General features: G+C 45.7%; 1 protein-coding gene across 3 annotated transcripts in view; it reads left to right on the top strand.

The window, feature by feature from the left end:
- The window catches only part of MAST3 (microtubule associated serine/threonine kinase 3), an 82,975-nt gene that overhangs the window by 10,200 nt on the left and 58,176 nt on the right, over positions 1-14,599 (top strand). For 2 of the 3 annotated variants that reach the window (XM_074204831.1, XM_074204827.1), the window contains exons 1-2: positions 8,220-8,281; positions 8,947-9,036. In XM_074204831.1, the coding sequence (XP_074060932.1) occupies positions 8,235-8,281; positions 8,947-9,036 (137 nt within the window). In that variant the 5' untranslated portion in view covers positions 8,220-8,234. Of the gene's footprint in view, positions 1-3,599; positions 3,632-8,219; positions 8,282-8,946; positions 9,037-14,599 lie in introns of those variants that run through there. The other variant, XM_074204830.1, reaches the window with a different exon arrangement.

Genomic DNA, 14,599 nt, shown 5'->3' with positions numbered 1-14,599 from the left:
TAATGACCTAGCTGTGAAGCCTTGGGCAAGCCACTTAACCCCATTGCCTTGCAAAAACCTAAAAAAAAGCATTTATGAAGGGTCAGGTCCTATTGCAGAGTGCCCCCAAGAGTGTGGACTTAACTGTCTTTGCTAGAGAGCTGCCAAGGATTTTGGAGCAGGGAAGAGACATGATCAGATCTCTGCAAAAGGGTTGTTATTTTACTTGGAAGGGGAACCATAAGAGGAAACAGTTCCTATCCTCTGGGAGCTAACATTCTTCTGGGGGAAAACAGCTTGTATATTTTATAAGTATCTATGAAATAAAGATAAGATGGTTTAGAGGGGGATGCCATACTAATGTATCTGAAAAAGCATCCTCTGAGCATTTGAGCTGAACTTTGAAGGAGATTAGGGATCCTAAAATGAGAAAGGAGGATATTCCAGGTATGAGCAAATGTGCACAGTGTTTCAGATTGAACTTCGTGTTGGAGGGATAGCAGAAAAGCCCCTTTGGCTGGACCATTGAATATGTGATGGAGAATAATGTATAGCAAATCTGAAAGGATAGGTAGGAACCAATTTGTGAATAAGGGCTTTTAATGTCATTAAAGGAGTTTGGTCCTAGCAAAAATGCAATTATAACTGGATTTGTTCCTAGCAGAAATAGGGAGCCATTGGAGTTTATAGAGCAAGAGAATAATCTTTGGACTATTTTTAGTTTGGTCATGGTTCACAGAAAATTTCAGAGATGACAAAGTTGTCAAGGACTTCAATTGGCCCTGAGCAGGGTTTGATTGTAGAAATCCCTGACCTGGGTTCCTTCTGCCTTTGCTTGAAGGCCTCTTGGAAATGCTATGAAGGGAATACTTGAAGACATGTAGTAAGGAATCTATCTTCCCCTGGTCTTCTCTTCTCTGGGTTCCTTCAACTGAGCCTTGAATGCTCCCTCCATGTTCTTCAGCCTTAGGATTGACCTGCACCAGTTTACCAATATCCTCACTAAGCTGGGGCTCCTAGACACATCGCAGTACTCTTGATGGTGTCTCACCAGGTAGAGTGCAAAGGGTCAGTCCTGTCCCATGTTCAGGACACTCTGCCTCTCTTCATAATGCAGCTTACAATCTAATTAGCTAATTGGGATAGCCATTCCTGGCCTTCCCCCCCCCCCACTAAATCTTCTCTTTTCCAGGTCATATGCCCCCCAGTTTTCTTCTACTGGAGGGATTCTTCAAAGATCCCCCCCATACCCCCACCTCTGTTTGGCTTCAAAGAGAAAGCTGATCTTTTGTCTCCCTGCCAGTGACTGGAGATCTTTGACGTCATCCGTTTCCATGGCAAACGCCTGTTGCCTCCCTGGATGTTGCCAGGAAGGCTGGGATGTGGGCAGCCCTGAACCTCCCTGGGCCCACCAAGCCAACCCTGGAAGCAAAAATAGCTATGTTCCTGAACTGGCAGCCCACCCCCAACTCAGCACCCAGCCCACTAAGCACCCTCTGGGCCCGTGGGGTGTGGGGAGAGAGGGTGGTAGAAGCACCTCCTTCCTCATCGACCATGTGTCCTATCTCCATGGGGGAAATCGTGGAAGAGCAGAGTGGGGGCCTGGAAGGAAGGGGGAATTCCTCCAGAATACAAGCTGTTTTCCTCACCTGGAATGACCTTCCCCTTCTCCCCCACCTCCCTCCATCTCCACCTGTCAAAAGCTTCCTCATCCTTCCAGGACTGGTTCCAAGCTACCTTCTCCTGGAAGCCTCCCCAGGCCCTACCTGGGGATGTGACTACTCTCAAATAATCATAATTAATTCTCAAATAATTAATTCTAAGCTTTAGAGCTCTTAGGACAGAATTCTAGAGTCTGAAGACTTCAAAACATCTTAGAGACCATTCAGTTCAGTCCCTTCTTAAACCTCAGTCCAAATAGCCTTCCTTGGACCCAGGTTTGAAACCTGCCCAAAGCTGTATGGTCAAGATGCCTTAACTACTAATTATCACTTACTATGTGCTAATCATAGATGATTATACAAAGAAGGGTAGAAACAACCTTGTGCCTTCCTCTGCCTTTGGAATTGAAGAAGTCTTGGGGCAGCCAGGTGGCACAGTGGCATAGACCCTGAAATCAGGAGGACCCGAGTTCAAATTTGACCTCAGATACTTAATAATTGCCTAGTTGTATGACCTTGGGCAGGTCACTCTTAACCCCATTGCCTTAAATAATAAAATTGAAAAAAAAAGTCTTAGGGTTTGGAATCATAGAATTAAAATCTGATCAATTGGCAAGAATTTATTTGGTGCCTGCTGTATCAAAGTTTTGTGCTGGTTTCTGAAGATATGAAAAAAATGAAAATCTCTGCTATCAAGGAACTTACATTCTATTGAGACAGACCACATGAACAAACACACACGCATACACACATGTGCTAAAGTCCCTTGAAATTGGAATTGATTATTCAATTTTCATTGTGATCCGAAATTAGCAAACTAAAAATTAGATCTTATTGTTTTCTTGATTTTTTAAGTGATAGAAAATATTAATAATGCAAGTGAACTTTAAAAGTACGTCCTACATCCATTTCATTTTCCAGAGAGCTATACATATAAATCAAATGCAAAGAAAATACTCTCTGAGGTAACACTGGAGAAAATAGAATAGTTGAGGGGACCAAGAAAGGTTTCAATTAGAAAACATTTATGAAGAACCTTCCACATGCAAAACATTGTGCTAGTCCCTGAGCTAGCTGTGCCTTAGTTTCCCCATTGAGGCGATTATACTAGATGGTCCGTTGCAGTTAAGATTCGAATGAGGAAGAACTGCTTCTTGCCTAACAAATCCTGCTTTGGATACTTTAGTTGTATGATCCTGGGTGAGTCACACAACTTCTTACAGTCTCAGTTTCCTACTCAGTAGAAAATGAAGGGGTTGAATCAATGGCCCCTTTTAGCTCCTATGAATCTGGCTAAAGTAGCCGGGCCAAGATTTCATTCTAGGTCATTGCAATACCAATTCCCACTGCCACTACACTACACCACACCCAATCTCACAGCTAGAAGGAACCTAAGAGGACCCATACCTTGCTCAGGAGTCTCCCTTAGAAGACTTCTGCAGTTTTAAGAACTCTAGTGACCATCTCTTGAGGCAGCCAGCTTGTCTCTTTTGGACAGCTTTTCTAAACCCTTCTAGTACTAGGAAAATAAGAAAAGGTCCTCTTTTCTGTTCTTCCTCCTCTTTGTGTCCCCTTTACCCCACTTCTCCCAAAGTCCTTCAGTAGAAAGAACCTGTGAATGAGGATTGTCTATTAGGTTCTAGTTCCAGTCCCAGTCCCATCATTGATTGTTTTTTGCATCATTCACTTCCTCTTTCTGGGGCCTCAGTTTCCTCTTCTGTATAAATGGGCATGCCAATCCTCCTAGGGCTATTGTAAGGAAAATTACTCCTACAGATAAAAAAATATTTTTGTTACAGTTAACAAAAAAGACTTGGATCAAGAGTTGGAATCCCCATGTTCCATCCCTGTGTCTCTCTAGGAAACTGGGGCGGGGAGAATGGGCCCCTTGGATCACCTCTGGCCCCTGGCATCTGTCTGCAGCTCCCATACTGACCTGCTCTCTTTTTTTCATTGCAGAAGGAACTCAGCTTGCCACGACGGGGAAGGGCGTAAGTACCTGGAATGGCTTCTAATCCTCATGAGGTGGGGCCTAGTTTTGGTCAAGGTTTGGAACTTCTGTACTTTGACTTCCTTAGAAAGTGGGAGTACTGGTAGATTAGGGTGCAAGTAGGGGAGAAAGGATGAAGAAAGGGGAAGAGAGGAAGCATTAGTGACTATCAAATGCTGGCTCAAGTGTTGGCAATACAAAGACAAGAGTGAAACAATGCCTGACCTCAGAGAGCTTACATTCTAAGGGGTGGGGTAGGGTGTGAAGAAGAAACAACATATACAGGTATAGGTAGATATAGAAAATAGATACAAAGCAGGTACAGGGTGATCTTAGAGGAAAAGGCACCAGTAGAGAAAAGGAAACTTGCCCAAAGTCATATTCTGAGTTCGTGGTCTTCTCTAAGGGACCTTGGGCAAATCACTTCCTGTCTCTGAACCTCAGTTTACCAGTTCTGTAAAATGAAAGGGTTGGGCCCAAAGCCTTAAGTTCCTCCTCCCTCCAAAGGCTGATGGGGAAGGAGGAAGAAGAAGAAACCTAAGTTTGAGACCTTGTTACTGACTCACAGTGTGATTTGGGCTAATCCTCTCTGGGTCTGTTTCTTTCTTTATAGAACAAAGGGGAGTAACAACATGAGATCTCAGGTTCTTTTTAACTCTAGCAAGCTCTGTATCTAACAAGGGAAAGGATGATGCAAAAAAGGAAGTGGAAAGATCTATAAAGAAGGGAGGAAGAAAACTCCTGGCCTTTGGCTACTGCTGCCCAGTCTGGGTCAAGGGGTTTTAGAAAACAAAAGATATAGATTTGGAAGAAAGGGACTGGTACCCTGAATGTCCCCTCACCCCCAAACTGTGTCTTAGTGTCAAGCCAGAAACTCCACACTTGAAGACAGGCTTTAAGAGCTTGTGTGGTTGGGGCAGCTAGGTGGCTCAGTGGATAAAGCACCAGCCCTGGAGTCAGGAGTACCTGGGTTCAAATCCGGTCACAGATACTTAATAATTACCTAGTTCTGTGGCCTTGGACTAGCCACTTAACCCCATTTGCCTTGCAAAAACCTAAAAACAAACAAACAAAAAAGAGCTTGTGGGGGTGGGGGCTTCCTCCAGAAGGCTCCTGGAAAGTGGTTGGGTCTTTTTCTAGGAAGGGGGACAGGGGAATGGAGTTACTGGATGGGACACAGGGAGTCTTGATAAGTGGGGACGGGACGGGTTGCACAATTTGAGAGATGGGGAGGGGAAATCAAAATTTGAAACTTACCAAAGTTGTCTAACCTGACCCAAAATGAGATGAAAGCTTGAGGTCAAATCATCTTCCTCTCTCAGACCTCAGTTTCCTAATCTGTTAAAAATAAGCGCCCTAGACCAAATAGCCTCTAAGGTACCTTCCATCTCTGGCATCTAAATATTGAATTTAATTCTACAGTGGGTGCATTTATCAGGTACCCACTGTGTACAAAGCACCATGCTAGGTCCCAGGAATACAAGGTAGAAAGTTTGAGATCGAGCTCTGGCCAGCATCTTTCCATTGTACTGTGTCTCTTGAGCGGCCCCTAGTGGGGAATTAAGGAACAGCAGGGCTACGGGATTGAAAAATCTTTGCATTCCCAGGACTTGGGACCTAGGAAGAATTTAAATGCTTGTGGACTGACCAAACCTTACCTCCCCACCCTTTAGAGCCATTATTAGCGACAAGGTCTTGTTTATAGAAGCCTCCTGCAAGGATCACCTTTCTTTTCTATATTCATTTATTTTTTAATTTTTTTCAATGAAAGATTTTATTTATTTTGAGTTTTACAAATTTCCCCCTATTCTTGCTTTCCTCCCCCCACCCCCACAAAAGGCAGTCTGTTAGTCTTTACATTGTTTCCATGGTATGCATTGATCTCAGTTGAATGTGATGAGAGAGAAATCATCTATATTCATTTATTTAAGAGGGGAAAGGAAGCAGATGGATAAAACTCAGTCCCCCTGCCTTCACAGAGCTTGGAGAATACAGCTAAATAATGTCTTAGAGGCAGCATCTCATGGCTCTTCATAGCAACCTTGTCAGAGAGGTGGGGTAATTATTGTTATCATGTAAAAGTCTCTGGGCCTCAGTTTCCTCATCTGTAAAATGAGTAGATTGGCTATATTATATAATCACCAAGAACCTAAAAATTCATGAACCTATGATCCATTTTATAGATTCAGAAACTTCAGTCCTGAGAGGGAAAGGGATTTACCTTTTGATACCTAGAGTGAGTGGCAGAATTGGGGCCAGGACCCAGGTTCCTGAATCCCAAGTTAGGCCTCTATTGCTTTCTACAGAGTTCTATTCTTCATCCTACCTCTCTTTATGTGACCTAAGCCAAAGGCCCCAGCCATTCTTGGCCTCTGTTTTCTAAAATGAGAAGGTTGGGCTCAGTGGTCACTCAGGCCTCATATTCCCAGCTCTGACCTGTTCTAAGGATCCTCCCAACTCTGACATTGTGTTATAAGGGCCCTCCCAGCTCTGGTATTTTGTGTTCTAAGGGGCCCCCATATACTGGGCTCAGAGAGCAGGCCCTGAGGAGATGACATAGAAATTGGGGAGTTGGATGAGGTAGGAGGAATGAAGACCTCTTGGGTTCACCCTTGAGTTGCTTTTGAATTAGGACAAGGTGGTATAGTATTCCAGCCAAACAGCAGATGGTTTTTCTCCCTTGAGATGTAAGGGCATGAGAGGGAGATCAGGACACACCTTGCTTCATTCCCAGACCCTTGGACTTGGATCAGGTTGGGATGGGCACTTTGGCTTCAATTTGACCCGGGCCCTGGGAGACCAATCTCTCTAAGAAGAAAGGTGGGGCCAAGCCTCAGGATCAGATGATATAGCCAGTTCGGACAGGAGACTTGCTCCCATCCTGCCTCTCCAGCATATTTGCAGACCTCCAGCGTGTCTAGAATGTGACCTAGACTTTGAGCAGTAACAGTCAGGTATGATTGGAGGCCAGGCTCCTTGGAAACACCACCAGCCCCTTCAGTGACTTTTTTGGGGACAAGTCATTCATATTCCTCTCCTTCCTTCCCCTAGGCAGCTCTGGTGTATGTTTAAAGAACACTGGACTTTGGAATCATAAGAAACCTTAAGTTTGAATCAGGCCCCTGACTCATACCAACTGTGTAACCACTGTAATTCTCTTAACCTCCCTAAGACTCAGCTTTCTCCTCTGTGAATTGGGGAGAATCGCTTAAGTAGTATCTCTCTCTCTCTCTGAGTGGCAGCTTGAATAGAGAGTTAGCCTCCAGGCAAAAAAGTACTTGAGTTCAAGGGCCACTTCTGCCACTGACTGTGACCTGGACAATCACTTGCCTCTAAGTTATTCATACTATAAAATTACTTGACTATATTAATAGAGAAAAATTTCTTCAACATACAAAAAGCATTTTGTAAACAAACCTTAACCTACTCTGTTAATATCAGCTATAATTCTGAGAGTACCATTCTCCTTCAGGAGGATCTTTGGTGAGCATCCCTTCCTGGGGAAATCATCTCTATCCTAAATGTGGTCCCCTTATTCTGAATCCCTCCCTGAGAAGTTTTTCTCTGCCTTCCAGCTTGCTCCCTAATTCTTAGTCCTTTCTTGGGGTAATTCTCCTTTCTGCCCCACCCCTTCCTATCTGGCCTTCCGGCCGAAAGCATTTTGTAAACAAATCTTCACCTACTCTATTGCTATCAGCTATTATTCTTTCTCAGAACCTGGTTCTCCTGGAGGAGATTCTATGGAGACAACACTTCCCATGGAAATCATCTCTATCCTGGATGGGATCTCCATATTCTGAGCCCCTCCCTGAGACAAGCTTTTTCTGCCTCACCTTCCAACTGGTTCCCTGGTTTTAAGTCCATTGGGGGTAATTCTCTTTTCTGCCCCACCCCTTCCTATCTAGTCCCTATCCTGATGCCCTCTCCTACCTAAGTCCCCCTCCAAACCCTTCCCTGGGACAGATCCCTATTCTGGCTCTCCCCCACACCCCCATAAACCTTTCCCTAGGACAGATCCCTATTCTAATCCCCTCCCTACTTAAGTCCTTCCCCGCCACCTCCCTATTCCCAGAAACCCTGTCCTTGGACAGGTCCCTACCTATTCTGACCTCCCCTCTCTACCTAAGCCCTCTCTCCCTCTCCCCTTAGCCCCATAAACCCTTCCCCTAGGACGAGTCCCTATTCTGGCCACCCCTCTCCCTCGCATCTGGCCCCCCCTCTCCCTCGCATCTGGCCCCTCTGCTAAGGCCCCCTCTTCTCAAGGGCCAGCTTCTCTTCCGCCGGCAGGACTCGGGGTGCAGGCGGGGCGGACTCCCCGGAGGAGGTGCCGGGAGTGACGCTTGGAGAGGGGGCGGGCGCTGCGCAGCGTGGAGGCCTCCGCCCGGCTCAGTAGAGAATCGGAGCCTGGGCCCGCCCCCTCCTCATGCCCCCACCCCCATGCCACCCCCAGCTGGCTCTTCCTCCTCCTCCTCCTCCTTCCTCCTTCCCTCCCTCCCTCCGCAGCTGGCAGTGGGGACAGGCAGACTGACAGCTCCGGAGGGCGCCGGGCCACCTGCCTTCCCTTCCTCCTCCTCCCCCGCCCCCCTTAGCCCCCCTCCGTGGCCATGAAATCCCGGTGGGACAAGCGGAACATCCCGGCCCTGACCTTGGAGTGAGTAGCCTGGGGGGCCGAGAGGAGGCGGTGGCAGCCCTCCGGAGGGGGCCGGGGCTAGTGAAGCTCCAGACTCTAGGGCGCTGGTCCCTGGCGAGGGCTGGGTGGGGGAGGGATCCCGGACTGCCTTGCCCCTAGCCGCTGTTGGAGGTTGCTAGGAAATCGGGGGCGGGGGCACTTAGGGTTGATAGGGCACAAGAGAAAGTCTGTGATTTTCCCCTCCTCTTGGGGATCCCAAAGGATCCTCCTCCACCGATTCATAGATTCCCCAGCCTATATCCTTCCTGATGATCCCTGAGCCCCCCTAAAAGAATCCAGGGGTTGTACTTTCCCTAAGGGAATCTGAGGGAGAGGTTTCTGTTCCCTAACCCTCAGTGCCCTTCCCTGCCCCTTTACCTGACTTGAACCTCTCTCTCTCTCTCTCTCTCTCTCTCTCTCTCTCTCTCTTTCGACTCTTGAGCGCCCCCCTTGCCCAGTTGGTTCTTAGTGGACTGGACCAGTCCTCTGGGGGGCCCCAGCCTCGGTGCCTCTCTTCTCCCTTTCCTCTAATCACCTTTCTCCCATCTGCCTCTTCACAACCAGATAGAGTGTGGGAAGCTAGCAGGTGGGGGGGGGGGACCTGGCCCTGGGAGAGATTCACAAGGCGCTGGTCCTTCCTATTACAGTCTGTCGCCAAGTAGCCAGAGCCCGACCCTGCTGAGCCCCTGCAGCCCTGCTAGCCCCTGCAGCCCATTACAGACCCTGCACCCCTGGAGGTAAGAGGGGGCCAAGGAGGAAGACCTGGATTGTCTGCTAAGGGGAGGGGAGATGGGGCTCTTGCACACCAAGGACTTACCTAGAGCTCTTCATCCTCTACTTTTCCCCAGGGAACCTGTTGCATATTACCTCTAAGGGGTGGAGTGAGTGTGTGTGTGTGTGTGTGTGTGTGTGTGTGTGTGTGTCTATCTGTCTGGAGGAGGCCTACCGCATCTCTACCAGCTGTCTGAGGGGTAATACAACCTCAGCAAAGGATGACTGTGCCTAAATCTCAAATCTCAGAATCTGTAACAATAAATGTCAGAGCTGGGAGGACCCTTAGAACACCTCAGGGCCTGGCTGGAAGAGCCCTTAAGGGCCTTTAGAATTAATACAGAATGGCAGGGCAGGGAAGGCCCTTAGAATACAATATCTAAGTGCAGCTGAGCCTTAGACCCTCAGATATGGAATGATGGAAAGTCTAATGTTAGCCTTCCAAAGTGACTCCAACCTATTTCCTATATGCAAATCTAAAGTCCTTGACTCCTAGCCACTTTTCTCTTACTCTATGGACCTATTTCTGAGCTTCTTTGTTCAGATCATTGGCTGTGCCTGAAATGGACTCCTCCGTCCCAGAGCCCATCCATAGGCCCCTTCTTCAGAAGATCTCACTGCTGTTACCTGGTGAAAGTGATTTTTTTCTCCTCTTACTTCTCCTCAAACTTTGCCCTAGGCCTTTCTATCTCATTCACCCCTGTCTATAACTCTAGGACCTGTGATACTTCTATTTCTACCATGTTCTAGCAGAATTATTTGTGTGCTTGTCTTCTGTTCCTCTCCTAATTAGATTGTAAACCCCTGAAGGGTAGCCTTATCTGATCTACCCTTCCATCTCAAGCACTGAGCATGAAGTTCTATTAGATATATCTTTACTTGAACTTCATTTGTTGGAAGGGAGCCTAGTCATTTATTTTACATATGAAGAAACTTAGGGTCAGAGAGTGAAAAGAAATGTACCCAAGGTCCCATAGCTAAGTTGGTGGCTGTTCAGAACCCAAGTCTCCTAACTGGAAGACCAGGCCCTTTTCAATTGCATTGTGTTTACCCCATTTTATAAATATGAGTATCAGCCTTCTGCTGGGGAGAACTCTTCTCTTTGATTCCTTATAGCCAATCTATAAACATTTATAAAGCTCCTACTAAATAGCAAAAGTTCTGCTAGGCCCTTATCAATAAACAAGCATTTTTAAAGAATTTTCTCTGGTCTATGCACTCTTCTACTACAAAGGCAAAAATGAAACAATCCTTGCCATCAAGGAACTTATAGTCTAATGAAGGAAACATGTCTATTATAGAATATGAAATATAAAATAAGAAACAGCTGAGGGAGAAGTTTCCTAGAAAGAGAGGGGGGGATTTATAATTTTTATACTTTTATCAATATTATCTCATTTGATCCTCACAACAACTCTCTGATGTAGAATCTACTATTAGTGTCCCCCTTTTTACAGTGGAGGAAATTGAGGTAAACTGAAGTAATTTTTCCAGGGACACATAGCCAAGTAAATCTCTACAGTGTCTGGAATATCAGACATTACAATAGTACTTTCTTGCCATGGGTCAAAGGAGTTGGGAATCTCAGAGTCCAGTGAAGGCCTAGGAGAAGCAGAAAAGTTTCTTAAGAGTGATAGAATGGGGGAGGCTTGATGGCACAGTGGATAGAGCACTAGCCCTGGTGTTAGGAGGACCTGAGTTCAGGTCCAGCTTTAACACTTAATAATTACCTAGCTGTGTGGCCTTGGGCAAGCCACTTAACCCCATTGCCTTGCAGAAACCAAAAAAAAGAAAAAAAGTACTAAGGGAGCTTAGCCAAACAGTCGTGTGCCCCTGTGTATGAAGAGAGTGATGGAATGGACCCCTTCCCTCCAGAGTCAACCAGAACAGGGAGCTGCCTTTGGGCCTGTAGGCCAGGAGAAAATGGTGTGTACATATCTGCCACCATTGATGTGTATCAGGGATCTTCTCAAGGTCCATTCCTAGCCACAATATCTTAATGAGTCCCTCTGTTTAGGAGATAAGAACAGGTGACTTATTCCCATTCCAAGAATAAGGAAAGTAAAAATCATTTACAACTTGGGCTAAATGCTTTACAAATGTTATCTCATTGTTTACAAATATTATCTCATTTGATATTTGATCTCTTCACATCTTTAAGATGTAAGTGCTTTTATTGCCATCATTTTTACAGTTGAGGAAATGGAGGCAGACAAAGATTAAGTATCTTGCCCAATCTAGGACTGGATTTGAACCCAGGTCTTCCTGTGTCTATCCACTACTTAACCTATCTGACTGAGGTTGTTGTCAAAGGTCACACTTGCAAGCCAATGGCAGAATTTTAGGATCCTACATTTTGAACTGGAAGGAGCCTGAAAGATCATCTAGTCCAAATTTCTAATTTTACAGGAGAGGAAAATGAGGTCCAGAGAAGTTAACTGACTTGCTTGAGATCTAAATGTTGGGAGGGATTAGAACCCACATGCCCTCAACTCTATCCAGTGTTTGTTTCCAGAGAAAAGAAGTCACTTGCCCAGCCTCACATTGGAATAAGCTGAAGAGGAAAGATTTGAATTTCAGTCCCATCTCATTGCCATATCACCCTACCAAAGTCAGGGTTAAGATACTGGTCCCTAGACTCTCAGGATCCTAGAGCCTTATCTCTCCAGAACAGCTGTTTCTTGTCTCAGGCCTGGCCAGGCCTGGCCCCTGTCCGAAATGAGGTTGAACCAAGCCAGAGGAACAGCTCCAGAAAGGCAGCTTTGGGAGCTGTGGAATGATTCTCTTCTATCTGGGACTCAGGAACCCAGATCCCCAGGCTCACTTAGGAAAAAATGTTCCTCTAATCTGCCCATCTGTTAACACTAGTAGCATCCTGTTGCCTCTGGTCTCCCCAACAGGGCCTGGGAACTGCCAAAGCATAAAAGACATGCCGACCAGAAGGGAGAGGGAATCCCAGCTGTCTTTGTTCCTCTAAGTCCCACACACACTTGGCAATGAATCAAGGCAAGGAATTGAGGCACCATGGTGAGGTGGAGAGTCTGCTTAATTTGGGGTCAGGAGACAACTGACCCTGTCTCTTATATAGGTGACTGCAAAAGTTCCATCACCTTCCTGGACCTCAGTTTCTTCAACTATAAAAAGAGAGGGATGATCTAGATGGCTTGGGAGATCCCTTCCCACTCTTTTTTGAATTTTATTTATTTAAGGCAATGGAAATAAGAGACTTTCCCAAGGTCACACAGCTAGTAAGTGTCAAGTATCTGAGATCAGATCTGAAGTGACTGACTCAGGGCTGGTGCTCTATCCACCTAACTGCCCCTTCTTCCTACTCTTAATCCATGAATGTTAAAGTTCTGGGATTCTTTGGGAAGCAAGACAATGGTGAGACTTTGGACTAACTGAGGCAGGGCTATTGACACATTAATGGATGGGTCTCAGAACAGATCTTGGGAAGGCAGGGCAAAGTCATAGGGAGCAGGATGTATTGGAAGACTAGAAAACAGCTGGGTGGTATAGTGGACAGCCCTTCAGTCAGGAGGACCTAAGTTCAAATACTTGACACTTACTAGCTGTGTGACCTTGGGCAAGTCTCTTTACCCTGACTGCCCAGCAGCTGGGTCCATGGCTAGGGTCCTGATCCATATTTGGCTACTGGACACAGATAGGAGAAAGTGAGGCTGGTGACTTAGCACAGCCCCTCCCGCCCTCAAATCCAATTCCTGTACTTGTCATGACCTCACTTTCCTGATGTCAGCCAACAACAAACAAAAGCTACAACTCTCACTATCTCTGTAACTATGACCCTGGGCTAGCCACTTAACCCTGAATGCTTAAAAAAAACCCAAAACCCCAAACAAAGCCTTCATTCCTTTCACTGGATTTTCTGTGGACTAGCCCTAACCCTAGGGAACTCCCTTTTTTAAAGAAAACAAAGTAAATAACAAAAGAAAGAGAAAGGAAATACTTATCAATCCTTAAATATTTAATTAAATTAAATACCCACTTTATTCTAGACCTTGTGCAAGGTGTTTAAATACAAAAAAAAACAACAGACAAAAAGATAGCCCCTCCCTCAAGGAGTGGTCTGAGTGGAGAGTGGAAAACCTAGGCTTGGGGGACAGTCTGAGAAAATGTCTGGAGATGGATTATCTTGTTTATAGAGCCTTCCAGGAGACCTGTCAAAGCGTAGATGTTGGGTGGAGTAAGGTAAATGAAAGCTGGAAAGGTAGGAGGAATTTCAGTAGAGAAGGGCTTTGAAAGTCAAACAAAGCATTTTGTATTTAATCCTCTGAAGTTTATTGAGTAGGGTGGGGCTGTGGTGAAGTGATAGGACCTACTGAATTGAAGTGGGGAGGGACTTGAGGCAAACAGACCCTCCCCCATGGACTATTGAAATAGTCAGATGTGAGATGATAAGGGTCTTCACCTGAATGGGCTTTGTCAGAGGAGAGAAGGGGCCATAATTCAAGAGGCCTTGGAAGTAGCTTGGAAATGGGGAGGAGGGAGAAGTACAGAATAACTCCCCAATTGTGAGCCTGAAGGATTGGGAGGATGGTATTGTCCTCCACTGAATAAGGAAGACTGGAGATGGGGAGGGTTCAGAAGGAATGATGAGTTCCATTTTGGACATACCGAGTTTTAAGGTGTCTACTGGACTTCCAGTTTGAAATGTCAATTGAAGATGAGAAACTGGAAAGAGTGGGGCAGGAAAGGTAGATTTGAGAATCATCAACAAAGAGATGATTCAATTTCATGGGAGCTGATGAGATCACTAAGTGAGGTAGTCTAAGAGAAAAGAAGAGAGCTGAAAACTGAACCCTGTGGGACACCTATAGTTAAAGGGCATGATCTGGAGCAGAATCTAACAAAGGAGACTGGGGGGGGGGGGGAACAAAGAGGTAGGAGAAGAACCAGGAGAGTGGAATGTCCTTAAAACCTAGAGAGAAGAGAGTATTAAGGAAGAGAGTAATTAAGCGTCAAAAGCTGTAGAGAGGCTGAGGAGAATGAATCAATAGGCTATTGGGTTTGACAACTAAGAGATCACTTTTAAGTCTGGAGAAGGCATTTTTGGTGGAATGATGAGAACACAAGTGGGATTGTAAAGGGCTAAGACATCAGTGAGAGGAGGGAAAAGTCGAAGCACCTATTGTAGACTGTCTTAGCCTCTTTAAAGGGGTTGTCAATAAAGGCCAGAGAAGATATGAAGTTAGTACGGATCAAATGAGGGCACTTACCAGGTTGGGGGTAGGAAAAGAATAGTCGAGCAAAGCAAATTCCCTTCTTGAATGTGTCCAAAAATCATGTTTCATTCTTGAGACTATTATTTATGTCAGGAGTTTCATCATGAATCCTCAGGAGGTCATTCATTGATCAGAGTGCCTAAGTCTTTAAAAATCCTTTTTCTTTCTCAGTTCTAGATTCTCTCCCCCTTCTTCCCATCATTGCCCAGTGAAGTCAACACATTGTACATTTTATTCTTCTCATTCTGCACACTTGACTCTGCATCAGTTTAGAGGTCTCCCCAGT

This window comes from Macrotis lagotis, chromosome X, assembly GCF_037893015.1.
Source record: "Macrotis lagotis isolate mMagLag1 chromosome X, bilby.v1.9.chrom.fasta, whole genome shotgun sequence".
Lineage (NCBI taxonomy): Eukaryota > Metazoa > Chordata > Mammalia > Peramelemorphia > Peramelidae > Macrotis > Macrotis lagotis.
Note: the sequence above shows the minus strand (reverse complement) of the source record. Positions and strands in the feature narration are given on the sequence as shown.